Below are 24546 nucleotides of genomic sequence, written 5' to 3'. Positions count from 1 at the left end.
TCAACTCCTAAAATGACTATCCGAACGTCTACATATCCTTGATGTATTGAGCCTACATTATTGTACGCAGAAAAAAATATCAGGTTCTATATAAAATATTGACGTTTCGGAGTCTTGACACACCACTAATCATTGGTCAAAGTATGAAAAAAAAAACTAAATTTTTTCAACCAAAACTTACTTCGGGTACCTTTTCAACCCCTAAAATGACGATCCGAACGTCTACGAATCCTAGCTGTATTGAGCCTACATTATTGTACGCAGAAAAAAATATCAGGTACTATATAAAATATTAACGTTTCGGAGCCTTGACACACGACTAATTATTAGTCAAAGTATGGAAAATAACACTAAGTGTTGCAAAAAATAAAGTTGGCCAATTTTTGTTTTTTATTCATACTTTGACCAATGATTAGTGGTGTGTCAAGACTCCGAAACGTCAATATTTTATATAGAACCTGATATTTTTTTCTGCGTACAATAATGTAGGCTCAATACATCAAGGATTCGTAGACGTTCGGATCGTCATTTTAGGGGTTGAAAAGGTACCCGAAGTAAGTTTTGGTTGAAAAAATTTAGTTTTTTTTTCATACTTTGACCAATGATTAGTGGTGTGTCAAGACTCCGAAACGTCAATATTTTATATAGAACCTGATATTTTTTCTGCGTACAATAATGTAGGCTCAATACATCAAGGATATGTAGACGTTCGGATAGTCATTTTAGGGGTTGAAAAGGTACCCGAAGTAAGTTTTATTTGGAAACTTTAGGGTGTTTTATTTTTTAGGGCCTGATTTACCTCTCTACTTTGAAAAAGGTTCATATTTACCCCTCCGTTAAAAATAGGGGCAAATATTTCAACTATTGTAACGGTAGGGGTATAAATGGCCTGATAGTATAACGAGGGGTAAATATGAACCTTTTACCAAAGTAGAGGGTAAATCAGGCCCTTTTCCCATTTTGGTTCGTTTGGCTAATTGCACGGAAAGTGGTGGTTAGTCTGTGTTGGAGACCAAGGGGAATCCAAAATCATTTCTTGAAGCAGGTGATTAGAGGTCCTAGATAGAGCTCTTATTCCTTTCATTCAAAAATAGAGGTCTTATTTCACCAAGCTATTTTAGTAGTGTTTTTTTAATCATTCTTCTTCTTTTTGTGTTTTGCATTAAGATTCCTTTGGATTATACTTATCGAAAGCCTTTGAAAGGCTTCAACAATTTTATAATTTTTGGTTTGGTGCAGAAACAGGGGCGGATCCGCACCATTGGGTGTGGGTTCGGGGGAATCCATAACTTTTATCCTAATCTTGTATTTATAATGTGAAACCCTTCAAATATATAAGAAATTTGAGTCATGACATAGTTATGCACACAGATCCTACTACTAGTGGATCACATGGATAATCGTGATCCGGAATTGCGGTTCGTCTAGTAGTGAGCCAACCGCTTTTAGTTATATGGTGGTTGGATATTCTTTTGTTGATTTCTTTTATTGTAGGTGTCAAGTTGTAACTTTTTGACTTTAAGATGCTTTGGACTCCATATGTGGGCTTAGATCTATTTAATCCAAAATGATGTGTTCGCTATGGAATTTGCAACATATTTAACTATTATATTAAATTTTGTTAGATTATTTTCTTTATTTGGTTTAAATCATTGGATTAGATGATTTGATTTGTCGCTAAGAATAGTTCGCTCGGCAAGGGGTTGTGGGTCATAGACTCTTGGAATTTTGGTTCATGACATAGTTATATAAATAGTATGATAATTTAATATCACAAGTCTTAAAAGTCTTCATTTGTTTCTTAACTTTTGTACTTAATATCAACTTTCCACATAAATTGAAATGGATAATGTATATATACAAAAATGTCTATGAATTTATCATCTGCATTTGACTCATTATTTCGTGCATAAATAGACTTCTTGTGTGACAGGGAGACATGACAACTTAGATCATAAGCTTGTTTCAACTGAAAATTGAAGTCTTATACCTGTTTGCTAGCAGAATCCAGACTTTTATCTATTACCAAGCAAGTACATAACTAATATGGAGGTGCTTCCGTCTTATTTCTGAGAACACAAAAGTAAAGGACATTGATTTTCTGTCAACACAGTACAACAGCGCTTACATAGCTAAATTCTGCTAGAAATTCAATGACACACACATCCACAAAGAAGCTAAGCCCCTCTAGAAAGAGTTAGATTATTTATTGGCCGGTATACAAAAGAAACTTCTTGTACCAGTAAGCAGATTTCTTATGGTATCGTTTTAGTCCGTTCTTGTAGTCAACAAACGTGAGGCCAAATCGGACTGTGAAACCAGCATCCCATTCATAGTCATCTAAGAATGACCACACAAAATGTCCTTTTACGTTTGCTCCATCCCTGCAAATTATTAAGCAACTTATTTAGATTAAATTCTAAAATACCAAAAACAAAATCTGGAAAATAAAACAAAATCTACAAGAAATAATAGGAGTGATAGAAGAAAAGAGAAAGCTTACTTTATAGCTTTTGACAGAAACCATAGATGGCCTTCATAATACTTTATCCTCATGTCGTCATTAAGAGATTCTTTAAGTGGCATTGTGCTATTATTGGCATCTGCCATCCCTGAAAATTTATGTCAAAAAATTTAATGTCTGCATAAGTTTGACTCCTAAATATATTCAGGAATTTCTTAAAAAATAACTGTAAATAAGTATTTATAAAAGGATTTTCTTCTTATATTTTGTTTGAAAGAGTTTCAAATAATTGCTCTTCTATGAGTGATGGCAAACATTGGTAACCTTGGCTAGGCTAATCTTTCAAGAACAAAAAATTTAAGTTCAAATTGAGCTAATTTAAGTACCATTTTCGGTGATGTAGACGGGAGGATTGTTATATTTTTCCTTGATGTGAAGCATGAGACCATATATCCCTTTTGGATAAATGAAAAGCCAATCCAAGGCAGTCTACAAGTATTGACAAAAGCATATTAGTTGAGTTTGAAGAAAATGCTTAATTACGAGGAAAGAAAGAAGAAATTAGAAAGTATACCGGTGTGCCAATAGGTTTTCCGTCCTTTTGTGCTGAATACAAAGCAAAAAAAAAGTAAATAATAACTATTATAAACTGAACATGAATACTAAAACGACAACAACATATACAGTATAATCTCACGAGTAGGGCCTGAGGAGGATAAAGTGTATGCAGACCTTATCCCTACTCTTTGTTAGGTTTTTGGATTTTCCCTTCCTATGTGGAATTAGATTAATAAAACCCAATTCAATTTGAACCAGGTCAATTTTGCCCAAAATTTCCTCTATATATAGGATCAATTTAGGTCTTATTTTAAGAGAGAGAAAACAATGAGAGAGAAAACAGATTTTCGTCCAGAAATTTTCTGCTACAACAGTCCGCTTTAAATTGTATTTTCCAATTTGTTAACCGTTGGATCATGCTGAAATTTGAACTAGGGGTTCTCAACATCTGGTTTTTCAATTTCAATGGTGGAGATCGGATTTTGTAGTCTGTAGCTCCAGGTTTCGAGTACGAACAGTAGCTCATTTTTTGGAGTGACTTCTTTCCTTTCTTCGCTAGTTTTGATGCTATCTTTTATGTATTGTTGCTCCATGCTTGGCTTCGTTATTTTATCCATTTGGAGAACATTGATGTAACTCTTGTTGTTTATAGTGGAGCTTTTGTGGGCCGTAGGTCCCATAGATGTTTCCTCTTCACCTTGAAGGGGTTTTATTACGTAAATTTGGTGTCTCTTTCATTCGATTTATTTTTGCTTGCTTTGCGATTTTATTATTGGTATAGCTGCTGCCCGGATTCCATTTGTGCTAGTGTTTATTGTCTTCTCTTGGTTCAAATAGTATGAAAAGTTTCGACTTGGGTATTTCTTCCATTGTTACCTTGTCGTGCAATTTGGTTATTGCTTATTTCTTCCCAACACTCTCGAGGTAGAAAGACTATTTCCAAAAGACCTCGGTTCAAGTGCATCAAATCAAAATAGTTATGAAAAGGAATCATGGTAGTAAGGAAACCATGACAACTAATGAGGAAAGCAGTACAAGGCATTCAGAAAAAAGAACAGTAACAACGAAATAAGCTAAGATACATCACAAGCAAGAAATTACATGAATAAGGCTAATATCATGACAAACAAGATGCTCCCGAACATGAATATTTTGAAAATTTTGCGAGGGGAGGATTTGTTGACTTACGTGTTAGATCAGCATGATTGTCCGTAGAGTAGCTGAGATTAACTCTATTAACAGAGAGCAACGGAGAAGCATAATATGTGGTATAGTAATTCATCCCTAAGAAATCCATTGACCCTTTCACTAACTTTGATTCCTCAGGTGTGAATTTTGGGAGCCGATGTCCTACTATAGCTCGCATGCTTGCTGGGTAGTCACCATATGTTATTGGATCCAAAAACCTATATCAATGGATATTAATAGCTCTCTTAGGAACAACGAGAGACTAAGAATTTGCAATGACATTGATAATTACAATAATTATCGCATAGTTTATGAACTTCAATATTTTGTTTAAAGTTAGTCATATGCAGCTGGGAAGCTTGAATTTTCACTAAATCATGAATTCAAAATATAAGTAAGTAAACATTGCTGATTCTTTCATATTAGTTTTGGGGTGAGCGTTTGGTCTCCTTATATGGTCTTGGACAATTCTTTCCTCGCTAGCTAACTTTTGGGGTTGAGTTAAGCTAAGATCATTCTTTACAAACATATAAAGAAGTCAAGAGAATACAACATATACTAAAAATTTGTAAAGTTAACCTATTTACACAGTGTTATTTTTCCGGTGAAGGGATGTCAATTGACTCTCCAAACAAGGGTATCTCCGCCCTCGACCATATACATAGTTGACACCATTTTAATCACAAACGGAAGCCATACCAATAATCTATAAAATTATCCTGGAGTATTTTATATATACCTTCTACTCTCTCCGTTCACTTTTACTTGTCCACAATAGACGTTGCACGCTCCTTGAGAAAAAACAAATGAAGTGCATATTTGACCATAATACCCATATTAATGATGTATAGACTCAATGAACTTAGGAAATAATTTAAGGAATGAGTAGTTAGTGTTAAGGGTAAAATTAAAAAAAATTATTTTTTCTTGATATGCTAAAGTGAACAAGTAAAAGTGAACGGTGGAGTATCATTTATAAAACTAATTTAAAGAAATATCCATTCTTGTTGTTAGCATAGGCCCATAAAGTATTTGTAATATGACGCATATAATCATTTAAAATGTGAATCGATTCTCGAATCTAAACATGGAACACGACAGATACGGTGTGTAGAAATTAATTCTCAATGATAATGCAATTTAATCGTTCTCGACACTCGACAGCGATTCTCTCTCCCCACCATTAAATGTATCAATAACAAGTTAGTCAATATCTGGTTGCTTGGAGTGTAGGCGTTTGAATATGTGATTTCATCTCATGGGAGATGAAATCAACGTTTAGACATGCGATTTTATCTCATGATTTTACTTCATGATCCCAAATCACCCAAAAAAGCATGACTTGGAATTCCAAATCATGATTTCAAACTTTTTAAATGTAAAAGTTCATGACCCATAAGTTTATATTTTGTAAAAATAGACCCATAAGTTGGCAGATATATTTACTAATCATTTATATCAAAGATTAAAAGGTCTACAAGTTGGTAGTATATTTATAACAAATTTTACTGTTACCAACCATGCGGGAAGATTATATATTAAAGAGTAATTTCTACAACTCATGTTCAATTTTCCATTTTTTAAGTTTGATCAATTGATGTTATATATTTTAAAAAATTCCTTTTAGATCGTATTAATTTTGTTATGAATTATGACTTGCTCATTTGATAAGATTGTATAAGAATTGAGAAAGTTTTGATGATTTTCACAACTTGTGGGGTTTTTATATCTATAAAAAAAATACAACTTAAAAAATCTAAATTACATGTCTAAACATGATTTTATATCATAATTTCATCCCATAATTTCAAATCATGTCCAAACGGCTCCTTAATCTAGTTAGAGCACTTACCAACCCAGCATAAAGTCAAGAGCTCTTAGTGGGGCCTTGAGTCCTTGAGGTGTGTTGATTTTAGGCACAAACCAATGAGTGACTAGAGTAATTCCTATCTGGCCTTTCTGAGTTTTCTGCAATTATTTTAAAATATATCAGTGAATTTGAAGTGATTCTTGAATGATGTGTATATCAAAATTAGATCAGGTAAAGTTCAAAAACAACTTCTCTTATAAAAGCCTCTGCTAGTAGTAATCAGAATCAGAAAGCTAACCTGATATTTCTCTCTGTACACCTTAACACCAGTTGCATGTGCAAGAAGCAAGTTGTGAGCTACAATGTATGGCTCAGTTCCAGAATTACCCTCAGTGCAGTTGCCTACAAATTTAGAACATCTTCCTGGTGCAAAGGTTCCTTTTGTATATCCATTCATGCTGTATGAAAGTGGCTCATTCATAGTTATCCAGTACTTCACTCGATCCCCAAATTCTTTGAAGCAAATGTCCACAAAGTTACCATAGTCTTTCCTGAATTAATATAATACATCATTGAATGTTGATTGGGATATCTTCGGAGTAATTAATTTTGTCTACTATCCTACTTACGCTATTTTGGAACTTAGAAACCCTCCATATTCGTCTTCAAGGGCTTGTGGTGTGTCCCAGTGGAATAGAGTCACAAAAGGAGTTATACCTAACATGAAGAAAATAAGACTGTGTTTTTAAAGGAATAAATCAGATGAGAACAATTAGAGAGAGAGAGAGAGCTGTATTTACCATTAGCAATTAGCTCGTTGAAGACATTATTGTAGAATTTGATGCCTTCTGGATTCACTCCTTTGCTTACCTTCCCATCTTAAAATGAACAAAGAAAACTTTCAGCACACAATGTGATCGCAGATCAACTATTAGCTTGCTTATTTTTTTCTTCTTACGTAATTACTCCCTCCATTCCAATTTAAGTGTCTTAGTTTGATTGCAAACAAAGTTTAAAGAATAAAAAGAGACTTTTGAAACTTGTGGTCTTAAATTAAATATGTTTATAATGTATTAAAATGCCTTTTGAATTTGTGGTTTTAAACTTGACACGTAAGATAATTGAATTGTCAACTTACTAAATACAGTATAGAAATAGACATTCTTTTTGGTCATATAAAAAAGAAAAGTAAAACATTTAAATTGGGACGGAGAGAATATATTCCTTAATTACTATTTTTACTGTATATATTTCAGTAGTATCTCACATAGGAAAGTATTCTTACATGGTAAAATCCGAGACCAAGAGATAGACAACCTGAAAGCTTTCAATCCCAGTTCCTTAAGCATTTGAATGTCTTCCTATTATAGTGCTCAATATTTTTCAATAGTCAGTGAAACAAACATATATCCGGAAACAGCCTCCCTACCTCCAAAGATAGGAGTAAGATCTACGTACACTCTATCTTTTCCAGACTCCACAATGTGGGATTGCACTGGGTATGATGATGAGTGAAACAAACATATATATGCAGTTAAAAAAAAAAAGAAAAAAAAAAGTAAAATACTGTGTGACATATACCTTATACCGATGATAGAAATCAACAGCGACATCTCCAGTAGAACGGTCAAAGATCTTTTCTGTATATTGGGAGAATATTTTCTCTGAATGAGTTAGTATGATGTGAAGAAAGAAACAGTAAAAAAAAAAAAAGTTACTAGCTTAAAATATTCATATGGTTAGATCCATCACTCATGAGTTATGACACATCTTGTTTGTTGAAATGAGATTCCCTAGCTTTAATGCAAAGAGAAGTGCATGCATGTTTTCTACAAGTAGGTCTTAAGGAGATCAATTTTGAAACTAGAATGACAAGATAAGATTATTAAAGACAGAATACTTAAGACCCTCTAAATTAAATTTGGCAGCTTTATTCAGATTTTTCTTAAATAATACTTGCTCCTAATTTCCCCATGTGACATTTTTTTTTTATATTAATAGTTACTTTCTCAAATAATAAATGTTCCTAATTAGCTCCCCCCCCCCAAAAAAAAAAAAAAAAAAACCAAAACTCATACTTAGTTTTTCTATAATCATTACCCCGTTAAAAGAAAAATGATAAAAGAAGAAAAAACCGGTAGCTATATTTTAATGGAGGAATAGAGAAGATATATGGAAGAAAATAAGAAAATAATCGTTCGAATGACTAAATAGAATAGGAAATGGTATGTTAGATTTTTTTACACATCAAATTAATATGAAGTGGTTGTCATTTGATATTCTCACGCTCCAAACATCATTTGAAATCACTTCGATTATATAAAACTAAGTACATGTGTATAATTATGACCATGCATGATTGACGAAGAAATGATTATAAAACTAAGTATAGGGGTAATTAGGATCAGACATACTTTTGGGGAATTTAAATAAAATGCTCCAAATTTAGAAGATCTTTGGGTATTTCACCATTATTAAATTAAACAAGTACCGCACGCTTCGTTATAAATCGTCCCACCGCTAGAAAATATATTTTTTATATGTCATGATTTGATTGATAAAAATTGGACCGCTGAATTAATATTTAAATGCTTGAGATTGAGTGAGTTTGAATTTTTGGAAGCCCATTCTATACAGTACAACTAGCGAGTGCCCGACTTTTGAAATCTAAACTCAAATTTCATGTTTAGAAGAAATACTAACAATATTAATATGGTCCAAAATAAGTCTTGACAAACGATTTTGATTTACATTTGGATGAAGCAGCAAGTTTCTTTCAAATTAGGCAACTAATTCCTTTAAAGTTTTGCTTAAGATCATAAAAATATATATAATCGCATACTTGGTTTATACGAAAAAAGAAAATGTTTTATTTCTAAACATGTCATTCTGACGAAGGAACTAGAAGTAGTCCGACCGATTCATAACCGACACCCTCTCTTCATAAAGAACTCCAATTGCATATTTATATACAAGGTAGTTGGTGAATAAAACCGACGATGAAGCTTTTTTCAATTTAACTATCCGATTTGGTTTTCGAGGAAAGGAGTGAATATTGTCCGGTTGTCCCTTTACATTTTGAGTAAATTAGAGAAAATTTTCAATTATTTTTGGGAATAAAAAAAAATTCCTACAAATTAAAGGTCGTTATATGTGTCTTTTAGAAGTTTTAAGTATTAAAGTAAAGATATTTTGTAAAAAAATTATTAAAGGTTACAAGACCAATTAACCCTTTAGTTTGTTGTAAAAAACATTAATACTTCCTTCATCCTGAAAAGAATGACAATCGAGATTCAAAATATCAGAGTAAATGACTAGTTGCATCTAACTTCCGAGTGAAGTCAGACAAAGTTCATAGACTTAATTTTTCATGCAAAAAAACAGCATAAAAGGCAACACAATCACATCTTTTGTTTTAAATAAAAGTAACTAGAAAATACTTTAAAGAAATAGTAATCAGTCCGTTTTAATTTAAGTGAGATTATTTAACCAGGCACAAAATTTAAGAAAAATATAAAATATTTAAAATAGTCCTTAGACATTTGACCCTGGAATTCTTTACTGCCACAATTATCAAAGTTAGTGTAGAAAGAATTATACATTTCAAACATTAACAAACTATGCACTAGTATAAGACACTCTTTTTTATATTAATTTACGTGAATCTATTTGATTGTGCATGATTAAGAAAGAAATCAATACGCTTGAAACCTATATGTTAAATTTCATAATATTTATTTGCTCATAAGAATTTTAAAACATGAGATTTTAAGCATAACATTGTGTGGCCATTTAAAAAAAAAAAAATTAAAATAAGAATATTGAAATAAGTTGTTTCCCAATTTAGAAATGAATCACTCCTTTTTAAACAGGAGTGCATAGCTATTTATGAAGCTAATTATCGGAAATAGCTTCTCTAGCTAGCTTTCTATAGGGCAATCATTAAATAAAAGTTGAAAATCACTTGTTGTCGTTGATTTCTAAAATATTAGAACTACCTCTAGCTAGCTTTGTCCCCATCTTCAAAACAGTGAAGGCAGCTCATTTTGTGGATTACGTTTTCTTCAAGCTTTGAAGATGCAGTGATTGCTAATTCATGTTCAATTTACCACTTCAAAGTTTTTTTAGTTACTATCACAAATTTATATAACATCAAACAATCATGCAGCTCTCCCTCTCCACCTGCAGAATATAAGTGCAGGGTAAGGCAATAGTATTTTTGTTGAACAATGAAAGAAGTCTCATATCGGTGGTTAATGAGATGTCTGATTTCCTTAAATGAACTTGGACAATCCTCTATCATGAGCTAGCTTTTGGAGTTGAATTAGACCCAAGATCCATTTCATTATAATTATCTTGAGATTGGATTTGAACCACGCGCCGAGTAATGCTTTATTTAGGAATCGGACCTTTATGCTTTTATGCTTTTATGATTTTAATTTTATAAGATAACAGTAGTAAAGTTTAAATGAAGTCAGATGTAAACATCAAATCTTAGAAAACCTTTTTGTTCCTTTTTATTTTTTATAGTAGTAGTAATTCATCTTAATGCAGGATGGAGACCTGGGTGCCGACGAGTAAAAGTATCCCATATACTAGGTCCTCTTCCTCCTGTAAGAGCTGCTCCTTCAATCTGAAAACTCATTAAGCAAAGAAAAAGAAAAAAGTTAATCTTATACTTCACGGAGAGCAATACATGTTAAGGTAATAAAGATTCAGTATTAAATAGACTAAGTGTAGTAGTGTACTCTGTTTTAATACCTTAAATTTTAGGTGAGATGGTTTGAGACTTTAATATTATATCAGAGCAAGCAAAGGTCGTTTGTCATCTTGAGTTCGATTGAAAGAATTATTTGAATAAAAATAATTTATAATTTATTTAGATAAACTAAAATAATAAGAGGCGGTAGAGAATATATTAAAAATAAAATAAAACTTTTTATACCTTCAATCAAGAAAATAAAATAAATAAAAAAGAAAAAGACCCTAAACTACGTTCATGATCTATATATGTATATTGACGTATGAACATAATGTTGACATGTAGTTATACCATTTTAAAATTGAATTATAGCTTAAACAAAAAAAAATATTGAACAAAAACGATCTTGCCAATGTGTTGGCAGCAGATCGGTCGACTATGGGACGGGGCTAGGAGCAGTAGGAGAAGCGAAAGTCCTTCAATCCACTCCTCAAAGTAGAAATGGAGGGTCGCTTTCAACATAATTCAAATACATAGTTCTGCTCACATCAAGGAACCTTCACTAACAAAGAAGCAACATATGATATTCATTCTTTACAGTATAAGTGATTGATTTATTATGAAATATTGCTGGCACTTTACTCACAAACAAATATGCACTTGTGGGAGAAGCAGGAGAATAACATAGTTAATGTCGATCGCCTGAACATCTCGCATGTTCATAGAAACTAGTATGTATATGTGTGTGTGTATATATATGTATGTATTTGAAGTTGAGCTCGTTGTAGAAACTCATAAACTTCAAATTCTGATTCACCTCTGATAAGGGACATGTTAAAAATACAATTAGATAAAAAAAAGTGTGATCTCTCTAATAGTTTAAGTTTTAAGATGAAATATTTACACATTGCAACGATTTATAGACCATGTACCGGTAGGTGTACCTGGTAAGCAGCTGATGAAGCGCCAAAAACAAAGTCAGAAGGAAAGGTGGTTCGATTAAATGGAGCATAAAAGCGCTTTGCAGGGATTGCAGCGCTCGTTAGAGCAAACAAATTCGCAAGGGCTACAAAGAAGAAGAAGAAGAAGAAGAAACAGAAGCTTGAGAGAGCCATTGTTGGTTTGCTTCTGTCTAAGTTACAAGTTCTAGTTCATGCAATGCCCGCTATTTATAGCAATGATATACAAAAATATTGAAATGATTGTTGAAATAATAGTCATTAAGACGACACCATCATTCAAATAAAATATGTCATGTGTGCAGCGTTTCTTACATTTAGTCGTTCAGCAATTGTTAATTTTAAACATAAATTCAATACTAAAAATACATAGCATCATTCTCCTCTATTCTCTAGCATCATTCTCCTCTATTCTCTAACCCCAATAAAACTCGAGAAATCATTTTTTTCTGTGGTTACAATAAAAGAATTATTTTTAAAAAGAAATTAATACTTTCCGGACGTTTATAATTTTTTAGATAAAACCAAACTAAGCAAGATTCACCTCTTCGACAGCCTTAAAGTTCTACTCCTTTTTCAATTTATATATATGTCATAATCAATGCGAGATCGAGGATACTTGTTCTTGATTGTCACTTCGTTCAAGTGTCTGTAGTCAATGCACATGCTCGCGCTCCGCCCGTCTTTTTTCTTCACAAACAACACCGGCGCTCACAAATGAAACACCAGGACGAACGAAGCCTTTATCGAGAAACTCTTGAATCTACTTCTTCAACTCCCTTAACCCTAAAGGAGGCATACGATATGGGGTATATAGAAAGGGCTGAGTCCCTGAAACAAGATCGAGTTGAACTCAGCTGCCCCCAACTATGAACACCATCCTTGCCAATAATTAAATATCGCTGGTTTCTTCACCGGCGGTTCCCTTGCCATTATCGTTGGTTTCGTTACCGTCACCTGTCATTGTTTTAGGTTTTTTGTACCGTCACCTGTCATTGTTAGGGACGAGAATTTAGAGAGACAAGAATAATGGGAGAGTTATTTTTACTTTGTATTCATCATAATGACCTCCTTATATACAAGTAAGATCCTCCTCCTTCTCCTAGTCTAATAAGGTAATCCTATTCTGATAGAACTATACATTCGATATTACCGTAATTACAATGTCACCATAAATAACCAAAACTAATACAATTAGACTAAAATAATGTTCTACCGACGTAGGGTTTCACTGACTCATCGATGTGACCAGACAAACACATATTTCAACTATTATATTTCAAAATAACGCTAATCAGCCAATACTGCTCTTTAAGAAAAGTCATCATTTACCAAATTATTTTTGATGATAATTGAATTAGCTAGTGATAAATAATTAAGTATTCAATTAAAGACGAGTTAAGTCTAACATAAATTAAATTCGTTGACTTATCAAGATGAAATATAAATCCAACTAGAATGTAAATGCAAAAAACTAAATTAATGTAAAAGCAACGAATTACTCGGAAACATGGGTGACAAAAGATTATTATCCACAAGATTATAAATTTAATATAAAGACATACGTATATGTGTATAGTTATAATTGTAAAATAGGTATTTTTATAATTGGTTTGTTGGATTTTTTTTATAGTATTTTATTTAAATTAAAACCAAATCAATTGATTCTTAAAATTTAAAATCAAACCAAATAAAAGGGAATATCAACTTTTTCTTTTGATTCTATTTTTTTTTTTACATTCGTAATTGTAGGTATAGCTTTTGGCTGAGAAGTCGGCAACTGAAGACAACATCAATAAATAAAGGTTTGCCGTATTACTCGATCAATTTAGAAAAGTTTTACTATGTGTCTCATACAATTTGCATTTATTATATGAGATTTCTTTTTGTACGACAAAATGGACCTACATCTTATACTTTGGTGTCCATAGTTTTTAGATCAACTTTTTTACCTCATAAAAAATGCCTCACACAATTAATGTTCGTTGTGTGAGACACGTATTAAAAATATCATCAATTTAATTTGCGACAAAATCCTGCAAGAACTTGTACTATCCTATCCAAGTATGGACTTGCTTACTCTGATTTGATTATCTCGAAATAAATGCTCAATCAATAAATGCTCAATCAACGGACATGCATGATTCATGTGTAAGTTTTATTTTTATTTTTTGAAAAATCTTGTGTAACACTGTTCTTTCATAATCAACCCCGAAATTCATAATTAGGATGTGTTTGGTAGGAAGGAAAATATTTTGAAGGAAGATATTTTCAAAGAAATTAAATAATTTCTTGTATATTTTTTACATTTGATAAGTAAGTAAAAAGTATTGTGTTAGGTTTTTGAGCATTTTAATATTGCAAATATCTTTCACATTTTGTCCAAATTCCTCACATGTTTTGTGCCTTGCCATGCAATTTTATTTTCATTTGGGTAGCCACAAAAGTTGACCATATCTTTCACATTTTTTGTGAAAAAAAATGTGAAGACCATGGTAGCCACCATATGAACATATTTGGTCTTAGTTTCACATTGTTTTGTAGTATAAAATGTGACAATGTTTTTCACATTTTTTGTTGATCATGATTTTCACATTTGTGTTGACCATGATTTTCACATTTTTTGTTGAACATGTTTTTTCCATTTTCATCCATTATAAAAGGATGAATTATGATTCACCAATTAATATATTCAAGAAAAAATAAGTTCAATCCTTAACTTGTGGGTGTAGAGAGGAAAAGTGAGGAAAGTGAAAAATAAAAGAGTTTATTAATTGAAGGAAGGTGTTCTTTTGGTGGAGCTTTGGACTCAACATCTTGTCCAGAGTTCGTGGAGTTATACGACGTGTTCGGGCTGTTGTATCCTGGAGGGGACAAGTCAGAAAGATTACTGCTGGGTCGGTAAATTTGCTGCAGTGGGCTTGAATCTCCTTAAAGAGAGCGAGATATCCGCGCCTCAGCCATAAAATTTCTTTATTGCTTCATTGTTATTTTTCAATTGTAATTGTAATTTCACTGCAAGATCACCAACAATTTTTAAGGAGAATTCAGATGGCTACAATTGAAAAATCGGCGGATGTCAAAGTAGGAGATCTAAACAAGCCATTTCGGTTCAACGGTACTCACTTTAAGAGATGGAAGGGTAAAGTACTCTTCTACTTAAGTCTTCTCAATGTTTCTTATGTGTTAACTGAGAAGAATCCAAATAAAATAGACAACACTTCCATGAATGATGAAGAACTTATTCTCTTCAAGAAAAAACTGAAAAGTACAATGAAGATTCATACAAGTGTCGATATTATTTACTTAATTGTCTATCAGATAATTTTTATGTTTATTATGATAGAACTTACTCTACTGCAAAGAAAATTTGGAAAGCGTTGTAGAGTAAATATGATACCGAGGAGGCTGGAGCGAAAAAATATGCTGCTAGTAGATTTTTTCGTTTCCAAATGGTGGACAACAAATTAGTGGTAGACCAAGCCCAAGATTTTATAATGATCGTTGGAGAGCTCAGGTCCGAGGATATAAAAATTGGAGATAACCTTATTGTTTATGGCATAATAGATAAACTTCCACCTTCATGGAAGGAATTTCAAAAAACTATGCGCCACAAACAAAAGGAAACCTCTCTTGAGACGTTGATTATGCGAATCCGAATGGAGGAAGAAACAAGGGGCCAAGATGCACTTTTGCAAATGGAAGAGAGTAACTTACAACCCGTCACAAATAAGGTAAATTTAATTACTTCAAATAATGCTGCTCCTAATGCTAACAAAAATACCTCTATGAAGCCTAAGAAGAAAATATTCAAGAAAAATAATGGTAGACCTCCCAAGAAAAATAATTGTGGTAACAACCAAGCACAACATCAACAAGCACAAAATAGAGGACCATGCTTTGTCTGTGGCAAGAGTGGGCATATTGCTCGATTTTGCAAGTTTCGGAAACGTGGTCCTACACCTCAGGCGAACGTTACCGAAGAGCCACTTGTGGCGATGATAACAGACATAAATATGGTTGAAAATGTTGATGGATGGTGGGCTGATTCTGGTGCAAACCGTCATGTCTGCTATGACAAAGATTGGTTCAAAGTGTATACTCCATTTGAGGAGCCCAAAACCATCATGCTTGGTGATTCTCACACTACTCAAGTGCTTGGAAAGGGAGATGTCGAGTTGAGCTTTACCTCAGGAAGGGTGTTAACTCTAAAAGATGTACTTTTTACTCCTTCCATGAGAAAAAAATTGATGTCTAGTTTTCTTCTTAACAAAGCAGGCTTCAAACAAATTATTGAGTCTGATCAATATGTAATAGTGAAAAAAGGTATTTTTGTGGGAAAGGGGTATGCTTGTGATGGGATGTTCAAGTTGACTGTTGAGATGAATAAAGTTACTAATTCTGTTTACATGCTTTCTTCCACTAATTTTTAGCATGCTCGTTTGTGTCATATTAATAATCGTTATGTGGGAATCATGAGTAGTTTAGGATTAATACCAATGATTAAAAAGGATTTTGAAAAATGTGAAGCTTGTAGTAAAGCCAAAATCACAAAAAGGCCTCATTTCCAAGTTAAAAGAAAAACTGAATTATTAGAGTTAATTCATACTGATATTTGTGAACTTGGAGGAATTTTAACTCGTGGAGGAAATAGATATTTTATTACTTTTATAGATGACTTTTCTAAGTATACAAATGTTTTCTTGATGAAAAATAAAAGTGATGCTTTTGAAAATTTTAAAATTTATCTCCATGAAGTTGAAAATCAGTTTGGTAGAAAAATAAAAAGAATTAGAAGTGATAGAGGCCGTGAATATGAGTCTAATGAGTTTAATTCTTTTGTTAGATCATTGGGAATAATTCATGAAACTACTCCACCTTACTCTCCTGCATCTAATGGTGTAGCGGAGAGAAAAAATAGAACTTTAGTTGAGTTGACAAATGCCATGCTTATTGAGTCTAGTGCACCTTTAAATTTTTGGGGTGAAGCTATTTTAACTGCTTGTTATGTGTTGAATCGTGTGCCTCATAAAAAGACTAAATTAACACTATTTGAGTTGTGGAGAGGTCACAAGCCAAATTTGGGATATCTAAGAGTTTGGGGTTGTCTAGCTTATGTAAGGCTAATGGATCCCAAAATAAGTAAATTAGGTAAAAAAGTTACTACTTGTGCTTTTCTTGGTTATGCTTCAAATAGTACAGCCTATAGATTTTTTAGTCTTGAAGATAATATAATAATAGAATCAGGAGATGCTATTTTTCATAAAAATAAATTTCCATTTGATTCTAAAAATAGTGGGGGTCATAGGACTAATGAAAATATTTTGTCACTACCTAGCTCTTCTACTTCTGTTTTGAAAAATAAAGAAAGTGATGATTTTGAGTTAAGAAGAAGCAAAAGAGCTAGAGTAGAAAAAGATTTTGGTCCTGATTTTTATGTTTTTAATGTTGGAGATGACCCTCTCAATTTACAAGAAACTTTATCTTCACATGATGCTATTATTTAGAAAGAGGCTGTAAATGATGAAATGGAGTCACTTATTTCCAATAAAACTTGGAAGTTAGTTGATCTACCACCGGGTTGTAAAACAATTGGGTGTAAATGGGTCCATAGAAAAAAGTTAAAACCGGATGGCTCTGTTGATAAATATAAGGCTAGACTAGTTGCTAAAGGTTTTAAACAACTAGAAGGCCTAAAATTTTTTGATACTTTTTCTCCGGTAACTAGAATTACATCCATAAGGCTTTTAATTGCTATTGCTGCAATTTTTGATTTGCACATTTACCAAATGGATGCAAAAACTGCTTTTTTAAATGGGGACCTAAATGAGGAAATTTATATGGAACAACCCAAAGGTTTTATTGAAGCAGGCCAAAAGAGCAAAGTGTGTAAACTTACTAAATCCCTATATGGCTTGAAACAGGCACCAAAGCAATGACATGAGAAATTTGATTCCTGCATGATTGAAAATGGTTTTAAAACAAACGAATGTGATAAGTGCATCTATCATAAGTCTTGGAATAATTCACATGTTATTGTTTGCCTCTATGTTGATGATTTATTGATCTTTGGCTCTAACATGAATGTTATTGATGAAACTAAAAATATTCTTAGAAGCCATTTTGACATGAAAGATCTTGGTGAGGCAAATTTAATTCTTGGAATAAAAAATACTAAAACATGTGATGGAATATTCCTTGACCAGTCACATTATGTTGAGAAAATATTGAAAAAATATAACTTTCTTGATTGCAAGCATGTTATAACTCCTTTTGATTCAAGTGTTTACTTGTTTCCTGTTCAAAGTGACAATGATGTGAAAAATCAAAAGGAATATGCTAGCTTAATTGGAAGTTTGAGATATGTGACTGATTGCACTGGGCCTGATATTGCGTATGCAGTTGGAGTACTTAGCAGGTTTACAAGCAAGCCAGGTAGTGAACATTGGCATGCCAAACGAGAGTTATGAAATATTTAGTTGGTACAAAAACCTATGGCTTGTTTTATACAAAATATCCTGCTGTACTTGAAGGCTGTACTTGAAGGCTTTACTGATGCAGATCCTTCTGTTGCGACATGAGTAGGAGGAGAAGGTGTGCTCCCATCCACGAAACCTTGCAGATTTTGGCCGCGGAGGAAGGGGAGAAGCTGTGTGCGCCAGAACAAGTAATTTGTAGAGGTCAATTTTATAGAAATATAGTGATGGACATGATTGAGAGAATGAGAAGCAGGTTGTGGATAATTGGCGGAAGGAGCAGATTGAATGGCTGTAGAAGTAGAAGAAGAAGTAGAAGAAGACGAAATGGTCATGGTGACGGCGTCTGATACCATATTAACACAGGTAATATGTTGAAGAAGGGACTGCTTCTTATTTCCTCATTAAAATAATGTACAGGCTATACACATATATAAATATACTCTTAGGTTGCAGAGTCCTATTTGCACAAGAATTCTATCCGCTATTACTTGGAGTCCTACTCGAATCGGGTGTCCTAATACACGGAAAGTGGTGGTTAGTCTGTGTTGGAGACCAAGGGGAATCCAAAATCATTTCTTGAAGCAGGTGATTAGAGGTCCTGGATAGAGCTCTTATTCCTTTCATTCAAAAATAGAGCTCTTATTTCACCAAGCTATTTTAGTAGTGTTTTTTTAATCATTCTTCTTCCTTTTGTGTTTTGCATTAAGATTCCTTTGGATTATCTTTGGATTATACTTATCGAAAGCCTTTGAAAGGCTTCAACAATTTTATAATTTTTCGTTTGGTGCAGAAACAGGGGCGGATCTGCACCATTGAGTGTGGGTTCGGGGGAACCCATAACTTTTATCAGAATCTTGTATTTATAATGTTAAACCCTTCAAATATATAAGAAATTTGAGCTAAAAACCTGGTAACAACAAACATTGCTAGCTGGGAACCCATAAGCTTCAAATTCTGGATCTGCCTTTGTGCAGAAACAGTTTAAACATATAAACTTATAACTTGAGTAAGTTTCATAATTCGATCAGTCACTTATTAGGTGATATGCTTCAGTTTATTTGGATGTTCAGTTTTGATGATATTAACTGAAGTTAAAAGAATCCTATTACTATTTGACTTTTTGGAATTCGGTAAATATGGTCTCCCTATTTATTTGATATAAAATTCCTATTTATAAATACATCATTGATGACGTTAAATTTAGTATATTAATAGTCATATTTATCATTTTACAAATTTATTGATTTTAAATATGTCAATGCGATATGACAAAAAAATTCTTATATCAAACAAATAAGTTCATAATTTTACGATTAATTTTCTTTAATATGACCGCGCATTTCGCGGGTACGAATACTAGTATATTATTAAAAAGAGGATAGTTTGCACTAGGATTTTGACAAGTGTCAGCGTAGAATAATGACACGTGGTAGTTTTAGGACAAGAAATAGTTAATTAGTTATCAGTTATTATTTTTAAATTTGAATTTAAAAAATAATTGAAAATTTATATCTTTTTAAGGAAATATTTTTCATGAAAGAAGGATATCTCCGAAAAGGAGGTAATTTTTCCTTCATAAAAGGGAAGTTATATTTTATCTTTATAGTAGTGCATGCTGAGCCTGTTAATCGGTTCGAACCGGACCGGACCGGTAACCGGTTAACAAGCCGGAACCGGTCATCGGTTTCGGTTTACAGGTTAAAAAATCGAAACCGGACCGGTCCGGTTCTAACATGTCCAAAACCTCTTTTTTGTTTTTGTTTTTTTTATAGTGTATATATATTATAGTATTTATTAGTACATTATAGGTATATTTACATATATATAAGTTATATAACCTAAGTATATTGATATATATAAGTATATTCTTAGTATTACTGCTCTATATAAACGGCAACTAAAAGATTTTGTCGTCATCACATCAAATTTGATCCAATGGAGCTCCTACACGTGGTTGTTGCCCTCATTTATTCTGTTAAGGCACTTTCTACTTCGTCCTTTTGGGCTTTTGTTATTTATGTATTGTTTACACTGTAGTAGCCTTATTGTGGATTTCTTCTTATCCCTAACTAGATTACTCTTCCGTTTCTTTTTAATTGTTTTTTATTATTAATTTTTGTCGCTTGTTTATTTTAACAAATCATGGTAAATTTATTATTTTTCTATATTACTCTTATAATTAAGTAAAAAGCATAAAATATTAGCAGTAAAACTTAGATTTTCAAAGCATAATTAATAAGAGTAATTTAGTAAGACAAACCCCGAATAAATAGTTTTTTAAGGGAAGTGTCAAGTCAGCAAAAGACAATAAAAAAGAACGGAAGGAATATATTTTTACATTATTTGTCAATATATATTTTAGTAAAAATTTTGCAACTCTGGAGCTACAGTTTCATTATCTAGCGGAACATTTATTAAGTCTTACTAATTAGTACTCCGTATTTATTTTCCTTATTTGTTTTAAACATCCAAAATTTTACTTCTTTAGTGAGCTCATATGCGTTTATACTGATTTGTGCTAGAACTATTTGCAGATATAGTATTAATTTTCTTTTACTCTGTTAATGCAGTTGAATTATTATTTCTAAATACCCTTATGATATTAGATTAATTTGTGTAAAGGCTCTAAAATTATTTATAAATATTATAGTATAAACTTGAAATCATTGAAAATTTTGTTGCGTTAGATGAATTTAGAAGATGAAAATATAGGTCTTTTCTAATACAGTTGAAAATAAAATATATTATTAAAATAAATGAATTCAAGATAGACATAACAGGGTTTGAAGTAAATAATTCCAGCACAATAAAAGCTGAAATGTTAAAGGAATAAAATGAAGTTTTGTTTTTTTATATTACAAATGCAATTATTTGAAAATTTGATTATCAAGCGAGATTTTTAGTTTATGTGTTTTTAAAGTATTTATCTTATATACCACAAATTTTAGCTATGAATGAGTACAACCGAATGAAATATAGCCGAATTGAATACAGTGAATTGAATATAGTCGAATTGAATACAACCTATTTTCGCTCACTATATATTTGGATACAGCCGAGTTACATAATTGAATATAACACATTATAGCTGGTAATTAGTAGCTACAAAATGTAAATACCTAAACTATATCTACATGATGTTAGGCGCCTACAAACAATTATGTAAGTTACTCTTCTTTTATATCATGAGTTTGGGCCCGGGTTTAGCACGGGCCTCATGCAACTAGTATTTATATATATATGTTTAGTGTATACTTATAACTTAATTTTTTTCTAAGTTTATAAATTCATATTTTATAAATTAAGTATATTTATTGTTATACCCCATTTTAACCAGGGTCAAAATGGTTTATAACATTTCGATAATTTCGGAGTTAACTAAAGTTAAGGAGTCGCCACCTAATTATTATGGTGAATTAGGACACCTAAAGATTTCTAAAGTTATTATCTAAAGTTAACTCCGTTTATGGTCTACTAAACTTAAAGATTCTAGGCAAGAGTTCAATTAATCTAAAAGGGAAGGTATTACGCATCCTTTAAGATCCGTTAAAAGACGGTTAACCGGCTGGACTTAGAATCAATTAAAAGGGCTAAGTGGTGTAATAATGTATAAAATAATTGGTTAATTATAAAACAAGAGGGAATTAGTAGTTAAAAGTAAAAAGCAGTGACTAGCTTTACATTTAAGTCCATTTGACGTTATTAAAAATGTGATGTGGAGTTTAAATAATTTTATCCTTGGATTCAGGAATCAAGAGTGCACAGCAAAGTGATGAATACTTTAAAATCTTGTTTTGTATAGAAAACCAACTTCCGTGTTGAATTCTTCATTTAAATTTCATTAAAGTTATCCAGCATGCCAAGTTAGGCAAAAAACAAAGCATGCACTTTGAAAAACGGCTTCATATCTCCTGGACCAAAGGTTTTCAAAAACGTTTGGAGTTCAAGAAATGAATATAAGAAATGGACCAAACACCTTAAATAAAATCCTTCGAACTTGTTTGGAAAAAAAAACAAGAAGCTAAAACGAGTATGTATTACATTGAATAGGTGATATAAACTATATTTTAAACCTTAAATATGATACTATGTGAGCAGACTGTGGATCAACTAAACTATTTAACACAACAAGTTTAGATAAGGCCAATAAATAATTAAAAGGCTAAAACAGAGAGGTAAGAAGCCATTTGTATAGGCCTCCTGAAATCAAGAATTGTGGCTGTTAAGTTTTGATATAGACATGGGTTTAAACACGAGATGGAATGCAGTAGTAGTCGATGTCGTCAAAGTCTCACGGCGAGACCTGCTTGGACAGTGAGAGTCTTTTACAAAGACTCCATTTTGCTCGCAAAGTGTACATGTAAAAAAAGGAAGAAATAAAAATTAGCGATATAATCTAACGGTTCTGTTGGAATACATAACTAGTTGAAGGTAAAACGAGAATGCAAAGCATGACAACGACAATGATGCTAAAACATATCATCAACATAGAAGGAGATTCTTACAGAAATTCTATACTAATTGGACAACTACCCGTAGCAAAACAAACTACATCACGTAACGTTAAATTACTCTCACTAAAGCTATTTTGGTATGACTTAAAGTGGTTTTTTTTTCACCAAACATTCTGAATAGCTATCAAAAAATGGTTTTCTATATGAACAGAAAAAAAAGGTTCTAAAGTTATAGATTCATTTCCAACGTTTCTAGCATGTCGGGTTAAAGCATTAGTAATGTCCATATTTAAACATACAACAACTTTGAGCTAAAATATAACCTTATGCCTATTTATTTCAGGCAACCACCATACAATGCTAAAAGGGCATGTGTGAAGCAATCAGACCCCAAATTAGACCTCTATCTTGAGTTGAAATGACTTTCAGTCATATTGAGATAAAAAAAAAAAGATAGGATCTCAGCCATTTAAACATCTAAGATCTATATCTATACTTTGGTGATGACAGGTCCTTACATAACATCTTGGCAGTGATTTCATTTAAACCTCTCAAAACATTTACTCTCAAGATCTTATTCCATACACAGGATTACACACAGGGTGAAAGCAAACATATACACAAGACTTGGCATGAGATTCATTCAACTGAGAACTAAGTCATACATACGGATATCTCAAGCTACATAAACCTCCCTTTAGCTACAAACTTCAACAACCCATTCACAAAAAAAAAAAAAAAAAAAAAAAAAAAGATTGTCTATTTATTTATCCTTTTGATTTTATAAAACCTATTCAAGGTCTAGTTTGAACAAGATGAGAGAGGTGGACTGATACTATCACACAATTTAACAAGTTTCCAAATTCGCTCATATCTTAGTTTCACCCTTAGTTGTTAAAAAATAGATCCCAAATTAGCTTCCTTTGTTTGAAAGAGGTGAATTCTCCCAACTACAGATGTTGACCAAGGTCCACACATGACAACCTAAACTCTTTTCATAGGAACCGAGAACTTGTCAAAAATGTCAAACGATAAAGTCATGTAAGGGGAACTAACAGTTTCTCAACTTAACATGTAATACCAGTTTTAACCCACTACTAAACTGTTTTAGTGCATTCTAACAACAAGATGAACAATGCTAATTACACACAATATTTTGACTACAAGTTCATGAAATCTATTTGCATAGCCTTTCATCTTTCCACATGAACCAGATTCAAAATTTAAATTAAGCATCATGTTTAAGCTAAATCATTTGTCAAGGGATTGAGATCAACACAGGGCAACACATAACGCTCGTTAAGTCGACTATCGTACGGACAAACCACATAATCATATTAGCAACTAAACTAAGCTAAACATATGTTAAAAACTGAAGATAGGCTAGGCTGAACCAAAACACATACCATGAACGAAACAAATCCTACATACTTTGATTGGCATACTTAGCATATAACCTGGACTAAATAAAATCTAAACTAATATATACATAAACACAAAAAAAAATACTGAATTTTTTAAAACAGGAGAAAAGAACTTTACCCTTTTTCGATGCAGCGACGGGGCATAGCGTCGAATCTACTCTCTCGTTATGAATAGATTCGGACCTCAAACCAAATGAGTCCGCAATAACAGTAAAGAGAAAATACAAGAGTTTCGGAAAAGATGATATGAAAAGTCAAATCTTTTTTAAAAGGGAAGAATAAGCCAAAACCCCTTTTTAGCATTGCAGAGAGAGTGAAAGTCACGATAGAGAGAGATAAAAAAGGGTCCTGGGAGTGAGATATGTTAGGCTTGGGGTAATGGGTTAGGTCATTTTGATTGGGCTCGATTTTGGGCTAATAGTTGTTGGGCCGATTGTTTGAGCTGATTCAAAGGGTAAATGGGCTGATAATTACCTAGGATGAACATGAATATGGAAAAAATGGGGTC

General features: G+C 32.4%; 1 protein-coding gene across 1 annotated transcript; it reads right to left on the bottom strand.

Moving 5' to 3' along the window:
* Positions 1–1993: 1993 nt before the first annotated feature.
* Positions 1994–11870, bottom strand: LOC132609698 (vicianin hydrolase-like). The gene is made up of 13 exons (XM_060323805.1): positions 11667–11870; positions 10584–10653; positions 7602–7660; positions 7306–7381; positions 6821–6898; positions 6650–6737; positions 6319–6571; positions 6063–6178; positions 4211–4428; positions 3039–3070; positions 2851–2953; positions 2504–2612; positions 1994–2384 (listed from the first exon to the last, which is right to left on the bottom strand). The coding sequence occupies exons 1-13, from the start codon at positions 11835–11837 to the stop codon at positions 2207–2209; spliced, it is 1551 nt and encodes a 516-aa protein (XP_060179788.1). The 5' UTR covers positions 11838–11870; the 3' UTR covers positions 1994–2206.
* Positions 11871–24546: the final 12676 nt, after the last annotated feature.

This window comes from Lycium barbarum, chromosome 9 (genome assembly GCF_019175385.1).
Source record: "Lycium barbarum isolate Lr01 chromosome 9, ASM1917538v2, whole genome shotgun sequence".
NCBI classification, from domain to species: Eukaryota; Viridiplantae; Streptophyta; class Magnoliopsida; order Solanales; family Solanaceae; genus Lycium; species Lycium barbarum.
The sequence above is the reverse complement of the archived record's forward strand: the minus strand, read 5'-3'. Positions and strand labels throughout refer to the sequence as shown.

Bases quoted from the DNA above. Each gene is read 5' to 3' on its own strand.
- LOC132609698 (XM_060323805.1), bottom strand. From the start codon at position 11,837: ATGGCTCTCTCAAGCTTCTGTTTCTTCTTCTTCTTCTTCTTCTTTGTA. The intron at 7,382-7,601 runs GTATATGTCACA...GCACTATAATAG, and splicing joins ATTTCTATCATCGGTATAAG to GAAGACATTCAAATGCTTAA. The intron at 2,613-2,850 runs GTACTTAAATTA...ATAAATTTTCAG, and splicing joins CGTCTACATCACCGAAAATG to GGATGGCAGATGCCAATAAT.